The sequence below is a fragment of the Athene noctua genome, chromosome 17, assembly GCF_965140245.1.
Source record: "Athene noctua chromosome 17, bAthNoc1.hap1.1, whole genome shotgun sequence".
NCBI classification, from domain to species: Eukaryota; Metazoa; Chordata; class Aves; order Strigiformes; family Strigidae; genus Athene; species Athene noctua.
Window position 1 is genome coordinate 10,057,311 of NC_134053.1, and position 20,982 is coordinate 10,078,292.

The window sequence follows — 20,982 nt, forward strand, 5'->3', positions numbered from 1 at the left end:
TGTCCTCAAGCACAGTCAGATCATATTCCAGAGGTACCTGATGCAGGACAAGAGTACTGGAAAGTTATGGAATAAGCATGGCAGGCCTTAGTTTCTTTAAGAACGCTTGGAACCTGCCTAAATCCAGTGAGCTTCTAAGGAGTGTAATTCACACTTTCCTAATTTTGCAGGGAAAATAAGGAAATTCATTTTTTCTCTCTGAAGTGTATTTGTGCAAGGAGATAGTCAGACCTTCATTCTTCAGGTGTGCCTCTTGTACAGCCTTCAGAATGCTATGAAAATAAGATTTTTCTTAGCTATCCAGACATGCAGCACAATGCCATAAGAATGTGTTCATTGTGTTTAGTTCATCAGTTTCATATGGACATACTTATTGAACATGGGTTGCTATTGATCCAGATAGACAAATTTATACTAATTTGCTTCCACTGGTACAATTATCTACTGTACTTGCCCAGGGTCTTTTCTCTTTTTGCCCTAATTGGCGAGTAGCAAAGTAAGCTCATTTAATAAGATTCTGGAATATTACAATTTAAATGCTCTAAATTGCTGGGTATGTATAGTCTGAAGGAGGATGCAGCAATGTGACTTAAGAACTACAGTCAGGAGAAAGATATATTAAAGTGGACAAAAAAAAACCACAAAGGAGACATTCAGACACATAAAGAAGGCTAGATGAACATTTATTACTTCCTCCACTTTTACAAATTAAATACTCTGCGTTTGTTAAGCTACTGTAGAATACCACAGTATCAAGAGACATTTACAAGAAGGAAAAGATGCTGAGCAAAATGTCATTTACAGTAAACATACAGTCTCAGGTGGTGTGTTTTAATCAAATTTAATCTGAACTACACTAATTCTGATGGTTTATCTTACCAATTGCTCTGGAAACAGCCAAGGTACCATTAACCCTCCAGCAGTCCATATAGGTTACACAACCACCCAGAGTCTCAATGCGTGCTCTCTCGTCCTGAAAAACAGTGGAATACAATTTTTATACTGAAAGTCTACCCATGGTTTACTGACATTTTTGTTACTCAATCAAAGAGGAAAAAAAGACAAAACCCAAACCCAAGACCTGCTTCAGCTTCTGTATTTATACTATTAATACAGCAAACACATACATCATAATCTAGCTCAGAAACATGCACTTAAGATTACTGGAAACAACCCACCTACTTTCCAACATATCATGGCTTTCCCACAAAAACCCTGAATTCTTAAATTTTTGTATCATCATGTTCTTTCCCATATGGATGAGTACCCTTTCCTGCCACTTCTTCCCATCCCATACAGCAACTGCATAAATATATAAATATTTGGAATAAAATACAAGATAACTAGACTATGTAACAATACCATTTGCAATGATACTCCTTTAACTATTCCGTTTTTACAAATATTTATGTTATGAAGGCAAAGGGTCATGCAATGCTATCTAAACTTGCAAGATCCCCATAAAATTTCATGTCATAAAATACCTGGCTATTTAAAGTGTATGGAAAAAGCAATACACTTTAACCCAGTTAGGCTAGTAGATTATCATTAGCTTTTGAATGCCTGTATAGCATATTATGAAAGACTTGCATTATGCTAATGTTTTACATAGCTATTAATCTCAAATTAGTAAGTTAATAATAATTTAGAACAGGCAGTTTTAAATTCACACACACAAAAAAAAACCCCCATGGAAGTCTTTAATTACTACAAATTTTGAAAAGAGTCTGAGCAGGAACTGAAGTCAGGACTACCAGTACTATCAGTACTTCCAAAAGAAGCACAGTTGCAGGGATCACCTTTTCAGAATGCAGGAGTGGATAGAAAAAAAGAAATTGTCAGTTCTCTGAGTCCTACCATACAATACATGTAATTATGTAAAGCACGAAACACTTAAGGTGGCTTGATTCCAGAAGGTTTCAAGAGAGATTCTGACAACACACACAAGAGGAAAAAAACAAGTCAGACTTACTTCTCTTTCTGGTTTGTGAGGTTCCATTAATGTCACAGCTTTTCCTTGCTGCACAAGCATTACCTGCGAGTCCCCTAGCCATGCTATGTGTAGCTTGTTCCCTACAATCAGTGCAGATACACCTGTTGTACCACTCCGCAGCTTCTACAGAAGAAAACAGGTATGTCAGAAGTGAATATTCAACAAGCCCTACTAGGTTACATGGCAATATTGTAAACTTAGGCTTGATCACACTTAAATGCAGCAGAGTAGACCTGACAATCATAACTCGGGTACCTGAAAAAAAAGGTACAAGATACTAGCTAAACTTGAAATAAACTATTAAATATTCTAACATGCAGATGGCTAACAGTGCCTCTATTATGTTCTTCCTTCTCTGCTATTAATTCCAAACCGATCTAGGAGACTAATACCTCTATTGTTCAACACAGAGACACACACAGAAAAGAAAGAGGATCTGAATTTCAGTAGTATGAACATTTCACATACAAACACCGGTGTCCCCAATCCCTTTCACATTCTCTACCACTAGCAACTACAGACACCTTGCTGCCCATACACCCCCTTATCCTTGGGTATTTAACTGAGGGTGTCAACAAAGGAAGTAACCTAATTGTTATAGATTCCCTGTACAGATTATTGAGAGTCAGACCTCATGAAGATGCTGGTCCATCTTTTGTGCCTGACAGAAACGGAGATATAAACAATAAATACTTCCATATTCAGTTACTGCTATAAAAACAGTTCTCACCAAACATCCTCCCATTATATAGATTTGAAGAAAGAATGTTCATTATACCAACTTGATTCAGAGCTGATCAATAAGCCTAATGAACTGAAGAGTCTGATTTAAATCACAGAATACATTTTTCATCTTACAACCACCTGTGACATCAATGGTGACAAGAAAGAGGAAGACAATGACTGTATTATTGGGAAGTGAGAAACCTCTTTTCCAGGTAAGAGGTAGAACAGAACATCTAGAGGCTGCCTAATTTAGGCAAAGAGGCAGCAGAGTGTTCTCTCAAATAATTGGTATGTCAGGATCATTTAAACCACCTAACATTTCTTTTGCAACCACTGCCACTTTGTTTTTCCTCAAAAAAAGAAATAATGTGATCAAAGAAAACCTTTACATGTAGCATAATTTCATAAAGAAGTCAGTGATTCAAAGAAACCGTACTGCCAGAATTTTCTGGATAATACCACGTTGTCCAACAGTTTTTAGTGTTATTTAAATACAATGGCATTAATCTCTACCCACTCACCTCTCTTTTGGCTTTGAAAAGAAACATTTCATCTGTCTTCTGGAAAGAGCATTTCAAGGCCTCAGCTGGATTCTTAACAATCTCTTCGTGTAGCCCGACATTTACATGTAAATGGGTTGCTGAATAATTGGCAGCATCCACTCCACCATGGCCATCAAATACCGCAAAGTACGCGCGATCAATGTCATCCTTTTGCAGGGAGGGAGACAGAGAAAGACACATTCGTCTTCAAAAACAAAACAGTTCACAGACTGGTACAAGCAAGTAAAGATTCTTTATCCTGGGCTTTCTTCCATACAACATTGCATAGTTAAGGGCAATTTAAGTCAGTTTGTCCATACACAACATGGATAAAATTGATACTTTGCTGGGGAATTACTTTTCTTTGTTTGTTGTTAGTCATTTAATATCCTTGAAAATAATCTGGAATTGAAACAGCAGACAGCTGGTTATGTAGTCCGACTGCAGCCTCATTAATTGGCACTTGTACAACTGCTGTTCTACCCTCTTCTTTTCTTAGTATGCTAGTTACCTCTGTCACAAGAACATTATAACTCCAGCAACGTAACACTAGGTGAGCTTCCCATCTCCCTATATCACTTATGACATGAACCCCAAGGTCACAAGACCCTTCTTTATCAGGGCAGTAGTTGGCCCCTACCAATCTGAGTAAGTCCTTGCTCCAGCACAGACACGATAAATAACTTGTGCCAACAAATTCTTACCATTTCACAGATCATCCATCACTAAGTCATTGTGTTTACAGGAATGTTGTAAAGCTAACAAACTGGCCTCCCCGGTTTTGTCCAGACTTACTGATAAACCAAAGAGTTGATTGAACTCTGGGAGCAGAACGTGGCGGTCCTCCATTTTCCGCCGAGTGTTACGGATGGCGTGGATGGAAACAAGCAGGAACCGCTTCAGTGGTCTCAGCGGTGGCAACTGCTTCTGCCACTCAAAGCAAACATCCCGAAGCTTGTTAAAGAAGCAGCGCTGCAACGACTCTCCATCCAGCACTGCCAGCACAAAGACAAAGCAAGAAGTTGTGGGCCCCATTTTCCTACATTACCCCTACATTTCCTTAGAGCTACATACACATATTCAGCACTCTGCCTTTACAGGCTCCACAAGAATTCAAATACGGTCCTGAGAGTAACGTGGAGAAAGTTGCAATGGAAAACAGTATAACATTAAGTATGAGAGCAGCTTCTCTCCTTACTAGTTCTCTTTCAAAACAGAGGCTTATCAAGTAGGTGATTACATTACGAAAATTGTAACAAAGACTCAAAAATCAGTCTGGCATTTAGACAGAAATGTTATTATTACGTAAGTAAAATGCACAATATATAGTGGCAGGAGTGCATCCCTACCAAAAAAAAAAAAAAAAAAGGAATAAGCAGGCAGAAAAGCCTTCAAGATAAGAGATTGCTGTTGTCTTGGACACAAGGGTTGAACAAGCATTAGCCTGGCTTTAGGGTCAGGTTATGTCCTACTGAACCACTTTCACTGAAACAACAAGGAAGTCTGAGAATGCTTTGCTGAGGTCAATAGCTCAACTCATAGTTGAGCTGAACAGATTAGAATTTTAAGCTGTTGTCTTTATCTTTCTAAATACACATGGTTGTAGGAGCTAGAGGGACAGAAGAACACTTCCGCCACTTTCCTGCTTTGTCATTACAGAGCAGAACCGTAAACACCCATTGAGCATAGTGTGAAAAGCTCCGGCCAGACACTCAAATCCTTTCCTGGATAGGTCCCAAAGATCAATTAATCCAAACTTATTGTTCATCAGACTGAATGGTTTGGTGCTTGGCATTGTGTCTAGCTTTGAAATGCAGTCTCTCTCGGAATAGGTAATAATTTAAAAGTTTTGTCATTTGAGTAAGAACCCTGCCTCGACGCTAAACCAACTAAGTTCAAATAGCATTGAAAAGATCATCTATAGGGCAAAAATAATCTGCTGGTCACTAATGTGTTTCCTAAAGAACCGCCATGCATGAATTATCTTTCCTAATTCTATTTTATCCTGACTCCTAGTAACACTGCCAGCATTAAAGTTTCCTCAGAATTCCTTTTTATAACTTGTGGTTTTCAAACATTTCTTTTTTTCAGCAACACTAGATGGCCAGCTTCAGATGCATCTCTGGACCCAGAGAATTGAAAGCTTAAATTTAAACACAGATCTTAGATTGGCAGTCACCACATATTAACCAAAACTACTTTTGGTTTGCTTAATATGCAGGTGTGAATGCACAAGATATTAAAACCTTTAAATATTAAGTCATTCTGTATACAAATACAATTAAATAGGACAGCATCTTAAATAGCCTTCTCTACAGCTATTAGTTTACATATTTGTAAATGTCTTGAGTAATACTGACCAGAAGACTTGGACACACATTGCTGCTTAAATATTAAGCCTGTGAAATCTGACATAGGTTTTAGTACCTTAACACCAGAAATTCTTCTGCAGTATACCACACCAAACAGTGGTACTCATATAGGCACACGTACATACCTTATTATATCAATCACTTCTCTCTCATTCCAAAAATGCTTTTTTGCCTGAGAGTTATTGCAATGCAGGAAGAGAGAGTCCACACTGTGCTGTAGCACAAGGAATATCTTTCTTCCTATTTGTACAGTTAAAGTGATGCAATAGAAATTACAAGATAGGGAAAACAAGTACAGTCCAAAAGTGCAGAGAAATGAATGCCTCTAAAATAGATATTCCCTGCTGAAATCAGGCAATGCAAACACCTGAAAAGTAAGAAGGTTTCCATAATGTTCAATAGGGGAATGGTGAATAGCAATTTGATCTAAATAACAATGGTGACAAGAATGAACAAACATAAAATAGACAGGAACATATAAAACAGAAATTAAATGAGGTTTCAACAATCAGAACAGGGAAGGTTCCATCTGTCAACAAGGACTAGTGAGAGAACCTCAACTACTTGAAGACGGAGCTCATGCAAGGATTTTCTGACTTTGTGCTATCTTAAGCCACTCCAATCCTGTATCTTTATAGTCTTTAAAGTAAAACAGAAGCATGAATGATTGTACAAGTGTTACCAGTATAATATAACCACACAGGATTCCAGAGACATTAGGTGCTTGTGACCAAGAAAATGTCCCTGTCCTATCAAGATCTTCATTACTTGCTGTTTCTAAACATTATAATTTCTTAGCATTCAGATGAGGTTCACTAACTGAAGGTTTGTGAGCCCAAGGTTTTCATAAGACACAGAACAAGAAATTATAAACCTAGGCTCACAAATACATAGCAGTTCACATCTTATATTACTGCTAACAGTTCACATCAAAGATAATTACATGGGAGTCAATGAAGTCTCCCCAGCAGAGTGACTGCAGGATGCTCTGATGACCAGTTTCCAGCTGCTTTGTGCAATATTTGTGCTGAAAACCTATGTAATTATCATGTGGGTTACAATGTGTTGTTCCTTATTTTCCTGTAAAGGTTGAGCAATAGCAAATAAAGATATGCTACTGGAGCACAAAGTCACAATACAGTAAGATACAACTCTCTCTGATGTAAGGAAGACAATAAGAAAGATGCTTTTATATCACTTTTGACAATGACATATCTTACCACATGCCTCACAGTCACTGCCGCAAATATAATACAGAGCTTCTAGTTATGGAAGATCAGAACGTTGATCTCCTTCAGTCTGCCCTGCACAAAGCCACGCACAGAGCCACCAGAGCCCGGACTGTGGAAAAGAGGCACTCTGGGGAGACTGAGCTCAGAGCGACTGCAGGAGGCACCCGCGAGAATCTCTGAAGGTCCCGCGGCACGTACGCGCAAGCTGCTTCTAGGCGGAGGTGCTGGGAGGCTCCAGCCCCGGCGGAGACCCCGCGGACATCCCGCAGCTCCGCCGGGGGGCGGCAGAGGGCGCGATCCGCCCCGGCCCCGCCGCAGGCTGGCCGGGGGCCGCTGTCCCGGGGCCGCAGTGCCCGCCTGCATCGCTCCCTCCGCCGGAGGGGCAGAGCCCGGGCGTGTGGTGTAGAGCCCAGCCCAGCTGATCCGAGGCCAACTCTTCCCCTGCAAACTGCGAGAAACTTGCTAGATCTCTCCAGAGAGAGGAAGGCTACAAGCATTAAGGCAAGGGATGAAATATTTAGGGTGCAGCAAGACTTAAACAAATGTGTTCCCCTTCCTGCCGTTTCAGACTTGTAGGTGAATACTGAAATAGGCTCCTGGGAAGTGTCGTATCCCGACCCCTGAGCTTAGCAGGGAGTCACATCCTCAGGGGCACGCTGAACCGCCTTTCAAGTCAGCCCAGAGAAATGGAAGGGCGAGTATTTCCCCTTACAGGATAGACTGGTTTGCCTAAAACATCTCTCCTCCATTTTTATTTCCAACTCTGCTTGCATCCTGCTCCACTTAAATTCTTGGCACTGGGACTGAAGGTTTGGTGAAGTCTAATGTTAAAACACTTCAGCATGTAAATGCAATAGGACCATCTGTTACAGGAGGCACAGTCCCAGTACTCAGTCACCAAGGTCTGTTCTCTCTCCAATTCACTCAGGAGAAAATACAGGCATCAGGCAGAAGACACACGCATTAGGTTCTTCATCCCTCAGGATCCCATCTTTATAGGGGAGGGTGGAAAGAGAGGAAATAATCGATAAAGACAGGGACTATTGAGAAACTTGCCAAGAGCAAGACCTGGAGTTTCAAGATGTTCAGGCTGTAGAAGAGCCACAGGACCCAAATATCTGATTCCCAAGAACAGATAAAAGCAAGATGGATTATATGGATGAATTTAATGTGTCAATGTGGCTGCACAATAGCAACTGTGATGATGCCAGTGTCAAACATCAGAGTAATTAGCTACAGTTGGTCTACCAAAAAGAAAACGGCACTTCAAAAATATAAGAGATTATCAATTTAAAGTTGGAACTGACCCAGGTCAATTTAAGTGAAATTATCCAATAAGGAAGAGAAAAATTCTTAACTAGTTCAGTTCAGGAAGCACAGTGAACACAGTAATTAATTCTTTCTGGGATGAGAAACTCTTTTCCCCTTCCAGAAAGCCAGCCCACACAATCAGTCCAGGACTCCAGACACCATGTTTGCATCTTGGCCACAAAACTCACAGAGCTACCTTTCATCCCACAGATACCCAGCAGGAACAAATAAAGTTCTGTTCACTGCTGCTTGCCAGACAGCCTAACCAAATATTCTGGGAAACATTTCAAAACACTGAAGTCTTCTAAAAGACAGCCTCTGGGAAAACCACAGAAGGAAAAAAGTATACTTACAGGTGAACCTTTCCTCATCTCCATCTCCCTCTGTTTCCGCACTTTGCTGCTTAAATTCAGTCAAGTCTGTTTGGAGGACTCCATCAACTGCAGCATGGATCAATGATGCTGCAAGAAGAGGTGAAACACCTCTGCTGGTAAGAAAAAGAAGGGAAAGCAAAATAGACCACATTAATTTAAACTGAGCTACAACCTCACTGTTTGTGGCTGGTGACCTCAATTAGAAAGCATTACATACAATCAATAATTCTAACTTCATTAGTAAACTAGTAGAGGAAACCATATGTTCAATATTTATTCATACAAATCTTCAGTAAGATCTTCAGTTAGACAACTGCTTTCTCAAGAACGCAAAGAGGAAGAAGCGTATGAATCATGTTTTCAAACTGTTGCCTCACACTCCAGTCGCAGATGGTACCTCCTTCCCTTGAGCTCTCAGATGGGAACTGCTACCTTCAATTCTAGCCTCTGAACACAAACATTTTGTTTCTACTCACTACACAACATTTCTTGCTTGCAGTCAACTGTCTCACCACAGACAGTATCGAGATCTCTCCACTGTTGTACACACAGATCTCCACAAAGGTTACTTAAGACTCCAGTTCCCCTCCCTCCACAAGAAGAGCCACGCTCAGTACTAACCTACAGCCCTTTAATACTCAGTTTCTCCTAACTGGTAGTTCCCCAAAGAAATCATCCAGAAAGAAGGTGCAGAGTTGGCACTGGTAACGAGGATAAGAAAAGACTCCAAGACTTGTGGTTCAGCTGAAGCTTTTAGGTAAGCACCTAGAGAATAATGCTACATGAGCTACTCACCCTCTCCTCACCCTGTACTTTTTACTCAGTGCTTTATGCAAGCTACATGCTTTATAGGAAGCACATACTTGCTATGCTTCTGAATCTGTAAACAAGTAAGGCCCATCCAACTTTAAAATGTGGCTACTAGAAAATAACTCTTTTATATTCACTGTATTTCCATGGCATGCACTAACAATTACAGTACATAACATCCATTCCAGACATTTTCTATGAGCACAATGAAGAATAAGCATGGACGTTCATAAAAAGCATTTTATCCATTGTTCATGGAGCATTTGATACCCAAAGTATCAAATTATACAACCAAAGCAAATAACACATTAAGGCACCTGCAGAAGTCAAGCACAAGACTGTGTTTTGCCAGGAGAGTAAGAAATGGTGGAAGCAACTGGTCTCTGAAGGTGTTCCACAGAGATGACTGGTTTTGTGTGTACAGAAGAGCAGGGAGGGGAAGACCATGAGGTTTTAGATCCCAGTGACAACAAGCTGAAATGCATTTTGCCATTGTGTTTCTGAAAAGAGGGGCCTTGTCATATCCTCACAGCTGTGTACGAGTACCTCCTGCGGCAGCAAACAGAAAGCATTGTGTTAGTCAGCAGGCTGCTAACAGAAGCCTGTTTTATGCTACGCATTCTGTAGCAGCGATGGCCTACTTTAATGAGTCATTTTGGTACTTCAAATAGATGGCAACATGTTTGCAGTCCTTTCAGCGCTAGCTGCAGTCATATCACATCAAGGGAAGCCAGAAATCGGCTTTTTAGTTCTTTTTTTTAAGGCTAATATGTTTGGGGAGTTAGTTGCTTTCCTACTCAAGTTAAAAGTAACAATGCCTGCTTATAATCACTCTGACACTAACAAACAACCTTTTAAAAGGTCACGCAAGAAACATCTGAAATGGATATGACACCCCCCCAAAAAAACCCTGCTTCCTGTTTTTGCTCTTATAGGTGGAAAATAAAGGAGTATGAAAATACAAGACACACAAACAATGCCAGGTCTGTAACTGATGCTGCTGAAAGTCAGAAGCTTTAGTTAAAGTAGGTTTCAGCTCCAAGAACCAAGACAAAAAAATATTAAGTGAATCTGCTATGCATTTAAGTGCACAGTGAGAGCCCCAGCTGCAGTCACCCTCAGAATTTGTCTGCTATGCTGGAGGAGAAATACAATCTACCCTTGGTTTCCAGCTTGGTATCAGAAGAGGGCTTAACACTTTGATGTTAAACTTTCTAGACTTCTGCCTTCCAGAGCCCTGACTTGTGGAACTGAGTCCACAAAAAGGATCTTAAACAAAAGGCAATATACTGAGTGCTATAATTCACAAGTCCTGTATAAGCCTCTGCTTACAGGATGCCTTTAACAAAGAAAAGGTTTACAAGTTGTTATGTCACATCCTCCAACTTTTTCCAGTTGCCACCCAGTTCCTAAAAAGGAAATTCAGAGGTTCCTCAGTACTGATAGGCTTCATTCAGCTTTGCTTCCTATGCATTTCCTCCCCCTCCAGTTTTGCAAATCTATAAAGAAAATGGTTGCTTATTGGGATTTTATTTGTTATGTAGCCAGCAACAACAACATTGAGCAGTTGATTCTGACACACTGACAAAAGATAAAATAAAAACCTGAAAAATGACCCTACCTATTTAGTTCAACCTCAGTTTCAAACAGAACATATTTGTCAGTTACTTTATAAACTCTTAATACTAGTGCTACCATATTGGTAAACCTGTTTTTTACTGAAGCACAGGTAAATGGAGCTCCAAGGCAATGGTATTTTCTATTCAGTTTGGATGTTTACTGGTTCTAATTTAATCCTCTAAATTGAGACCTCAAGAGTTAACAAAATATATAATTAGAGTAAGGACTGCTTCTTTAGTTGAGAGCTACAAGGTCTCACTTGGCTAGAGTGTTATCTGGAAAGCAGGCACAGTACCTATGGCAACCAGTGTAAAAGTAGAAGCCCAGTGCAGTTACCATAACAGACTTCAAACCTTTTCTGTAAGCAAAGAATGTCACTTATTGTTAAAATCTTCCTTTCAAAGAAGCCCAAGACACCCTGCTGACAGGCTGAACCAAGCATAATTTAATCTTCATGAATCAGAAGAAATACTGTAGCCATTTCTTAAGTGGGAAAACAACTGTGTTGAGAAGAAGGAAGCTGGCGGGGTGTGTTACATGGAAAGGATGTTACCCTCTCTTAGGAGAGTCTTAGAAGAAACAAGTCAGCCCCATTTCTATGACACATGCAACACTAATTACCTAGCTTCAGTATACACAGGCTAGTAGTAAACAGACATTGAATTTCTTTGCTACAGGCTATTTCTTTGCTAACAAAAAGGGTGTGTTTTGACCACAATTAAAAATATTTTAAAAGAATTAACGCGTGTTGTAACAGTGCAGATGGCGCATTGTAGCTTCATCCCCAGCTTAAGTCAGATCACCAGTGGCTGGAGTGTGGAGTTCATATCCTCCAGATACTTCATGGTAAAATACAAGCCTCATTTTAAAAACCTGAGGATAGATAAAAGTAGTAAGTTAAAGAGCAAAGCGGTATTTATGCTAATAAAGAACACACTTAAATTTATATGCCATCCTCCTCCTTGAAGTATCCCATACTGGACACATACAGTATTGTTAAAAGGAGCTGTACAGAGCTTCTGTTGATATACATACCTGTAGGCCAAAACAAAGTTACACAGGGAAGTAGAAAGCAATTACGATATTTTGCATACTTTAGATTTGGCGCGAGTTACAGAACAGAACTTACTTCTTGTTCATGTTGTTACTCTTCTGCAGTACAATTTAGTTCTCTATTTTATTTCACTTTAAAAGACCAGCTGTCATGCCATCACAGCCACAGCGTATTCACGTATGTCAGATCAACCATAAGACTGTTGCTGACCTCTTAAATATCAGCCTTCAGAAAGAAAAGACAGGATATACAGAAGTTCCTTCAGGAAGCAGAAACCCTAGTAAGATCACTTCTTATTTGGTTTTATTTGGGTCATTAAATCCCCAGTACACTTGCAGAGAGCACTGCAAACAAAGTCACCAGTTCAGAGATGCCCCCACCTCTTCTTCCCCTCAAATTTAAGAGGGTATATTCAGAAGTCTCTGGCAAACAGCTTTGTGGGCAAGCAGGAAGCATCCAGAGCACCAAAGGTCAGGCCACCACATCTTGTCCAGAGCCTCAAATATGACTACACTTTTTTCAAAGGCTTGAAAACAGATGACAGACTTTCTGTTGTGCTCTATGCCCACAGCTTACAGCAGCTTTGAGAAAGCAGAGTAGTGCAGCAGATGGCAGACTCCGAACAGCTGCTCGTCAGCACTTTGAACAGAGAGAAGCAAGCTCTGTGTAACCTGGTGGAGAATGGTACAAAGCCTCACTAGGACATACCAAACACTCAGTGTTTACTCAAAGCCTGCTGAATTTTTATTTTATGCTTTTTGGAAAGAAAATAATTCACATACCACTGCTCCAAACACACACATTCTCCCACAGTACTGTCAGGAAATCTCTGTATAAAGAAAAGCACAATACTAACTGTATTGGCTGAGTCGCTGATCCCTTGTCACCTTTCAATTTTATTATTTTTTTTTTTAAAAGAAAAGGTTGCATGATACTCTGTCTAGGTATTAATACTAAAGTCATGGCAACAAGACAGCCACGGTATTGCAGGCCAGAGCACCACCATATGATCCTCTTTTCCTTTCAGAGTGCATATATACATACATATGCATATATATATATGCATATGTTGGGGAATGAAGAGGTGCTATATCTGCTAGCAAAAGCTTCTAACATAACTCAGCTGCAGCTACTTATATGGAAGGAAAGATATATTTGTGCACTTATTTGCTACCCAGGCTCTGTAACACCAGAAGATCACATAGAGCACAGCTTTGTCAGTGAAGTGAAGTCACTGTGGACTCGGTGTGTGTTTCTAGCACGTTACAGCTATATCAGCAAAGCGTTTTTAGTGCAGATCTGCAAATGCTAGCAGTTCTCTAGCAAGTGAAAGATCCTCTCATACTGCTAAAATAATAGCAGGTCACAAGTTTCCTCATCAACAAAAGCTGCTTGTATTCAGTATTTTTTCCCCAATCTGCTACTTTTATTTCCCTCCACCCTTTTTATTCTTATAATCAACTACAGAATGCTTCCACTCAAGTGGCTCTAAGCATTGGCTTTTATTACAGCAGCACCCAGAGTTCCCAGGGTGATGGTGACCAGAAAAGTACAAATGTGTATCTGTCAAGGAGAGAACATCTGACATCCTATGATGCGTAGGAAGTTGTTTCTTGTGGTAATAACATCAAGTCTTTACAGTAGATGAACAAGATGGAATCAAAACAAATATACCAATGCCACACACAGAATTTCTATCTTTTATGTTTCCATCTTTACATGAAGCAGCTTTTCCCAGACTTTCTTCTGAAACTACCAGAAGCAGTAGCTTTAGAACCCAGAATCCATCTGTTCAGGCCCTTCAGTTATCATCAAACAGTGCAATGGAGAGTCACCTGCCACTCCCATTTCATTCTCATGGTAAGAAAAAACACACAGCACAACAGCAGAGGCTTAATTTCACAAAAGACACTTTTGAATTGGGCCCTAAACCTGTTGTTTCAAAACCGACTATTTCTTATCTTGATCCCCCAATCAAACAGCAACAGAAAGGATGTTTCACACAGATTAGGAGAAAAAAATATGCAAATTCTAGGGAAAGACAATTGCAGTTTTCCAAGCAGAACAAAAGAAACTGATTTAAACACCAGCAAGCCAGCCCTAAAAGTTTCCCCATCATTACAGATTTGATCTTTTTTTTAGCATTTCATCAAGTCTTTATTCTTGTATTGCAGGTGTCCCCACACATACGCTTTCTTTTTAAAGGCAGTGATTCTCTCCCAAAATTACTGTTGAGAGTATCTTGTAACAGGGAAAACTCCCTGGGAGTTTTAAATTAAATTATTCTGGTAAGCCATTTACTGATCACAAAAGTAACAGTTTGTTCAGCTTCTATATAGTTGGAGGCAGGTCAGAATGGTCAAAACTTTTATTATCCAGACACATATACAGTGTGAGCTGCACATCATTGCTCTCAAGATGTGTTATCATCCCACCATCAGCTTCAGAAGCAGCTGTGGACAAACCACACACAATAGAAAACAAGGTAGTTTTGACCACCACCCAAAATTACCAGAGCCAGTTTGTTAACCATTTGCTAAACTAACTAGTAAACAGGAGAAGTGCCACATTCCTCTTGTGCATTAACTTTATCAAGGCTTCCAATTCTAACATTATTAATCATAAACCAGTGAGAACACTGGTGTTCCTGAGAGCCTGTTGCTGCTATTTCCATGCTTGCTTTCGCTGCCAAAGACAACTGGTCCCACGAAAACTAGAAAGTTTGTTTGCTGGCAATCGCATGTGAAATTCACCTTCCTGTCTGAAGTGAATGGATCACTGATACTGTAAATATGTTCCTAGCTATAAGAAGTATTAATGCATTACAATAACATACACTAAATGGTACAAACTAAAATAAGGAAGTTATAGAGGATTTATTAAAAAGCAGAGGTCACAGTAGACAGGGTATTATTACTCTTCACAGAGAAAGAGACTAAAGGGAGTTTTATGAAGAGATTGGGTAAACCAGAGGCAAGGTAAATTCCCCTTCCCCCCCCCCCCTTCAAGCTTACATCCCATGAAAAAACATCAAAATATCAGAACTGCTGAATTGACTATACTAAAAGCAGGGAAATGCTGAAAATAAGATGCTAGGGCCACACCTTGGATGTAAGCATTACAGTGTAAAACACAAAGACACAAAACAGGATGCTGAGGCAACCAAGAGATGAAACAGAGCAAACTGGGAGGAGGCAGAACAGGAAGCCAAAGTCTCACAACTGTTACTGTAGTAAAGTCTCCTCAAACAGGAAGGCTGCAGGAATTTCACATTGTTCTTTGGCTATGTCACAGGATGGTCATACAAGTTCCAGGTCCTATCAAGGGGAAAGATTTATTTCTGTATTTGGGGGTCTGATTTCATCTCATGTTCTATTTAAGTACAAGGTAGTAAAATTTCAGGTTAATTTCTAAAGTTTTGGAAGTAACTAATGGACCCTTCAATCACACTGACCCATTTCCACAGACTGTTGGAACACGTAGCTTTTACTCAAAAGTGTATGTTAATTAACATTCTGTGAAACAAGATTACTTAAACCTACCCCCATTCTTCAAATTTTTATGCATGTATTTAGCTCCAAACTCCTCAGGCAGTTCCACTGATTTAAATTAATTATTCAAAGTGGAAACATCTGCAAAGCACCGGATTAGCAATTTAAGGCCAAGTCCTGCCAGGCAGCAAGTGTGGTTGGTTGGCTGCTTTAGCTAGTGTTTGGCTGCTAGCTGTATTTGCAGAAGATTGTTAAAATAATTCATTTTAGATTAATCAAGACATTCAAGGAGGTTAGCCTGAGATACTCAACTGCTTCCATGTAAGAGGTGTGTGTAGCCTTAGAGAAGCAATAACATTCAGAAACTCCTTGTTGGACCTAACAAATGTTATGTCTTACCCCATTCTCTTCTCAACAGCAATCCTGATTGGTGGTGGAGGAAAAACGTTTGTCCTTGCAAAGACACAAAGGTTTATGCCTCCAAGCAACTGGAAAGACGAGCTAAACATCACCATATGTTGTCTCATGAGCCAAGGATATTGTTGGACCTTTATTGGCTTGGGGCCCATAAGGCATGACCCACACATCTGTGTGGGTGTGAATGAAGAGTCTGACAATACAGAAATAAGAAGCAGAACTGCAGAACTGTGTGCTGAACTCAATTCCCAGTAACACTTTGATCTACAGATCTTCAGCATTACTAATCACCATGTAAAATACATTCTGTAATGCTGGAGTGTTAGAGAAGTCTCAGGCTGAGGAAATACAGAGCAAGCATCAATGCCAGAAGTCAGCAAGGTACACCCAGTAACATCTTCATGGTGTTAAACCTGGTTATACCAGTACTGTAACAATATTTGAATGTGCCTGTTTTCCACTGAGCTGCCATCTGTGTGTCAGGGATGCTACCGTGACAGCCTGCAACAGCAGATCACTGGATCTAAGCTACAGTGACCTCTCGCGAACTTGCTTCCTAATCGGGCACCGCTTCTGCATCTTCAACAGCTTTTACACATTTACATGTCTTCTAAGTGTCATCCCTCCCCTTCTTCTTTTCTTAAAACCTTTAGTATCTTTCTATTTCCTTACATTCCTTGATGTGTTTTATCGAGGTTTTGAGGGTTTCAGATCAACTGAAAAATTTGACCTTCAAAACTGTATTTTGAGTTGATCCACAGTAGCAAACATGGGAAAGAAAGCATGTTTGGCAACCTCTCACACAATCAGAGACTTTAGTTTTGGTCCTTAATTACATGGATTACAAGATGAGAGCCTGCACTTTCAAAATACTAGAGTCCGGTCTTGGGCTCTACCAGTCTTTTCCTCCAGATGCAAGAACAATGCTACCCAACAGGAAACTACAGCCTTTTCGTGACTGCAAAATGAGGTTTCTCTTCGTCACAGGAGTCCAAAACTGAGCTGTAAATCTGCTGGGTTCCCTACATTTGACCTTTCAGGTATGCTACACTACACCCAACCACAAAGCTTCATTCACAGAGGGCTGCCTCACTGTTTTGCCTGCAGGCAGACACGAGAATTCATAAAACCACTTTCCTTACATATTTCTGTTTTTTCAAGTAGTTTTTTGAAAAGAAGCATAAATAAGTAGACTGCTGAACTTTTATTCTGCTTTGCTTTCTTTAGCGATCTTTCCCTGCTTTTATTTTGTTTTGTTGCCAGCTCGGGACTTAAGAACTGGCTGTCTAATCAGAACTGGCTGCGGGGCAGGTATGTGAAAAATGCAGCTTCTGACAGGGCAGGCTCCTTTCTGTGTAAACACCAGAAGTGACAGGTGAAATGAAAGCATTGCAAAAGCAGCACTTTTTCTGCTTCCACTTGTTAACATGTCCAATAGAGATATGTAACTCAGACATATTATTTTGAAAATCACTGAAGTTTGAAGAACCTATCCCACGTCTCTACAGCTTCATACATTCCTCTCTAAAACACTTTCAGAAAACATTAGCCTGGCCCACGTGGCAGACGGGTGGCCATTCGATAAGTATTTGTTCAAGACTGTCATTACTCTGTTCTTTAAAGCGCTCATCCAGAACTAGTCTTGCTCTACAGAGTTCAAAGATTCAGTGCACATGATGAATTTGCAATCACATTTAGTAATGCAACAGCTGTGTTTTTTCAAGAACAATTTAGTCAAAGCACAACTAAGGAATGCAACGATCATCTGGGTCTTCTTCAACTACAGCCTTAAAACCCTTCTTTTTTTTAAAAAAAAAAGGTATTTCTCATCTTTAGGTTTAACTGAATGATGTTATGTCCAGGAGCATCTCAGTAATACAAAGCATAAAAGTAACGATATTTTTTAAGGCAATTTAAGTACGTAAAAACCACCTATACACTTTTGACAAGAACAACAACAAAAAAAATCTGTATTTATTCAGTGTTCATAAACTCATCAGATAGTAGCTAGAGACACAAGTAACTCAAACCCGGTTTTTTTTCCTCTTTATCAAATTCCTCTAGTAACAGGTAACATTCACCATATGCCTTAACAGAATCAGTCTCCCTTAACTCCCATCTTCACTAGTTATGACCAGTACTGCAGCAAAGTCAGATCTCCACTTTGATCCTTTTAGACCATCCACCATCCCTGTTCTTGACTCTTAAACACAGTGATGAAGCAGACAGTGGTAAGAACTTTGTAAAACCTAGAACATGCAAGCCCTACTGCTGGAGTGCTTCAAGAAGCAGACACAAAAGAGAGAAGAGCATCAGGAGACAAGAAGTTAGAGCAAGATAACTTGCTCTTGGTGAAGCACTAACTTGCCAAAAGAAGGAAGTCCCATCCAAACTCTTAGCAGTGTTAAACTAATAAGGACAAAGGTTGTAAAATGTCTCTCCTGAAACTAGGAGATGACAGAAACATCGCTGAAAGAAGAGCTGTGTTTTCCAGTGGTGGTGTGACTACATTCTTCAAGTTCTGAGAAAACATCAACTTGAGAAACCCACACGAGCACATCCTATTCACCAGAACAACTCAAGAGGGCTGGGAAGAGTGGCAAAGGAGCTGAATACTTTTTTAGCTGGCTTGCTTCTGACGCCTGACAGCCCTGCAAAGGCAGGTTGCAGCTCACTGACTCCCTCCCTCCCTCTCCAGACTTTCAAGTAGATCCACACAGGTGCCCCTAGGGACTTGAATTCAAACTATTGGCACTTTACCACAAGAATCGCCCTATCACGCTAATTGCAGGATTGTAATTTAATCTCTCATGCACCAAGAGTGGGAGAAAAATATTTCTGAGAGCACACAAACATTACTACAGAGGCAAGATCTCGGCAGGAGGCCTGTGACTATTAAAAGCGCACCTTTCAGAAGAATATTCCGAAAAAATTAAGAAGGGAGGGAAAGCAAAATAAAGCTGAAATCCTCTAGGAGACACCGAGCGGGTCTCCCCCGGCGCAGCCCGCGCTAGGCAGCCGCCGGCACCGTAAGGCCCCGCGGGCCCGGCCGCGGCGGGTAAGTCTCCTCAGGAGGCGGCGCCCCCCGCCGCCGGCACCTGCCCCAGCCCCGCTGCCCCCGGCTGTCAGCGCGGCACCACCCGAGGGGAGGTCGGCGAGAGCCCCCCTGCCCGCCCCCGCCGGGCTCTCACCTGCCGCCCAGGAGGCTCCTCGCCCGCTCGGCCAGCGCGCCCGGCACCTCGGCCTTGCTCAGGGCGCCGCTCCCCGCCGAGCTCCACGGCAGCGGCTCCCCCGGGCCCAGCGGAGACGGGAAGTCCCTCAGGAAAGAGCTCAGGGGAGCCCCGGCCGCCTCCACCTCCAGCGCCATGGCGGCGCCGCGCTGAGGCGCGCTGCCCGGCCGCCGCCTCGCCTCGCCGGGAGCGGGCCGGGCGCCGGCGGGGACGGGCGGCCCGGGGGCAGGCCGGGCGGGGGAAGGCGAGGGGAAGAGGGCGCCGTGACGGCTCCTTTAAGCAGAGCGCAGGGGCGGGGCCAGGCGGCGGGGGCGGGGCCAGAAACAATGTCTGGAATGCGGGGGCGGGGCAGCCACGTGGCCGGACGGGGCGGGGCGGAGTGAGGCGGGGCGGGGCCAGCTCCCCGGGGCGCCGCGCCTGGCCCCGCCCCCGCCTGGGCGCGGGGACGTGTCGGCAGACACGTGACACCTTCCCCGAGCTCCGCCGGGGCGCAGCCCCCCCCCCCCCGCCGCCCTCAAACGGCAACTTGCTCACATCGGATTATTGCAGAAAGAATTACACGCCCTGACGGGTCACACACAGCGGCATGCGCAGCGGGGAAGGGAGCACAGCCTAGAAATTCTCCCAAATTCACCGAGACAATCCACCCCCCCCCCCCATCTTGTTACTCACAATCCCTTTTTGTTCCCATTCCCACGGAAATGCCCATCAAAAAAAGGCTCCTGAAGAGCTGATTCTGTAGCCTTGCCAGGTATTTTTTGCTGTGCACCATTCACTGCAAAATTCATTCAAAGCTAACACCTGTGCTAGCTTTCAAAACCTTATCACAGGCAAAAATACAAGACGTCGTCACTTTTTCAAGATGATAGCAAGTTGACCTGTTTCTCAAACTAGTTGTAGTTAACTTTGTCCACCAATCAACTATAACCTTTTCTTGCTCATTTAAGAACTCTGGCTTAGAAAAGGGAGTGTCAGTAAACTAGATGGAACAACCTCTTCCCAAACTGGAATCTCCCAAGAGAAGAGTGAATGAAAACCCTGAATCCTAGACTCACAAAAATAATACAGTATCAAAACCCACAGTGAGGTTAGTAGGACCCAGGCATCTAGAATACTTGCACTGACCTTGTTCCTAGATTTTTGGGTATTCACAGCATATCAACTAAAACCCCTTTCCTTCTTGCCTCACAGAGCTGTGCTGTGTAGCAGTGTAATTTTGCTGAAGCGTGGTACCAAAGCACAATGTCATTCATTTAGCTCATCCAACCAAGAAAGAGCAAAAGTCTTTCCCCAAAACAGGACTCTAGTTTATTACTTGGGCTATCAGCTTTCTGATTTTTTAATATCATAAAACCTTTCATTTGGGAAGTATTAAATAGCTTTATCAAGACATTAACCTGAATGTTCTAGTTTGAGGGGGAAAAAAACCCAACCAAAACAGACCTCAAATCTCTTTCACTCCCCCAACGACAACATCTTTAATGCTATTTGTATTCCCAATCTTCTCAATATTCAAACATCTAGACATGAACAGGTGACATGCACAGCTAGAAAGACCTTTTTACTTCAGGTATTACGGGAGCAATAAGAAGTCTGTCCTTACATTATACCACCTTCCAGGGGTAACTCGATATACTTGAACATTTTTAAAGGAAGGAATAAAATATCAGATGCTGCAAAGCCAGGACAGAGAACACATTGCCCAGAAGCACTAGTACATGTTCAGTGAAATAATATTGCTGCAACCATTTGCAGTACCTTGATTTCTTGTTTCCGCATTCTCAGACATCTCTATTGCAGAGCGTTACCT

General features: G+C 41.7%; 1 protein-coding gene across 2 annotated transcripts in view; it reads right to left on the bottom strand.

Moving 5' to 3' along the window:
• The window catches only part of PPM1F (protein phosphatase, Mg2+/Mn2+ dependent 1F), a 28,144-nt gene extending 8,761 nt beyond the window's left edge, over positions 1–19,383 (bottom strand). The window contains exons 1-6 of one of the 2 annotated variants that reach the window (XM_074921538.1): positions 19,134–19,383; positions 8,530–8,660; positions 4,057–4,256; positions 3,241–3,429; positions 1,973–2,116; positions 880–973 (exon numbers count right to left, since the gene is read on the bottom strand). In XM_074921538.1, the coding sequence (XP_074777639.1) occupies positions 880–973; positions 1,973–2,116; positions 3,241–3,429; positions 4,057–4,256; positions 8,530–8,660; positions 19,134–19,309 (934 nt within the window). In that variant the 5' untranslated portion in view covers positions 19,310–19,383. Of the gene's footprint in view, positions 1–879; positions 974–1,972; positions 2,117–3,240; positions 3,430–4,056; positions 4,257–8,529; positions 8,664–19,133 lie in introns of both variants that reach the window. The other variant, XM_074921537.1, reaches the window with a different exon arrangement.
• Positions 19,384–20,982: the final 1,599 nt, after the last annotated feature.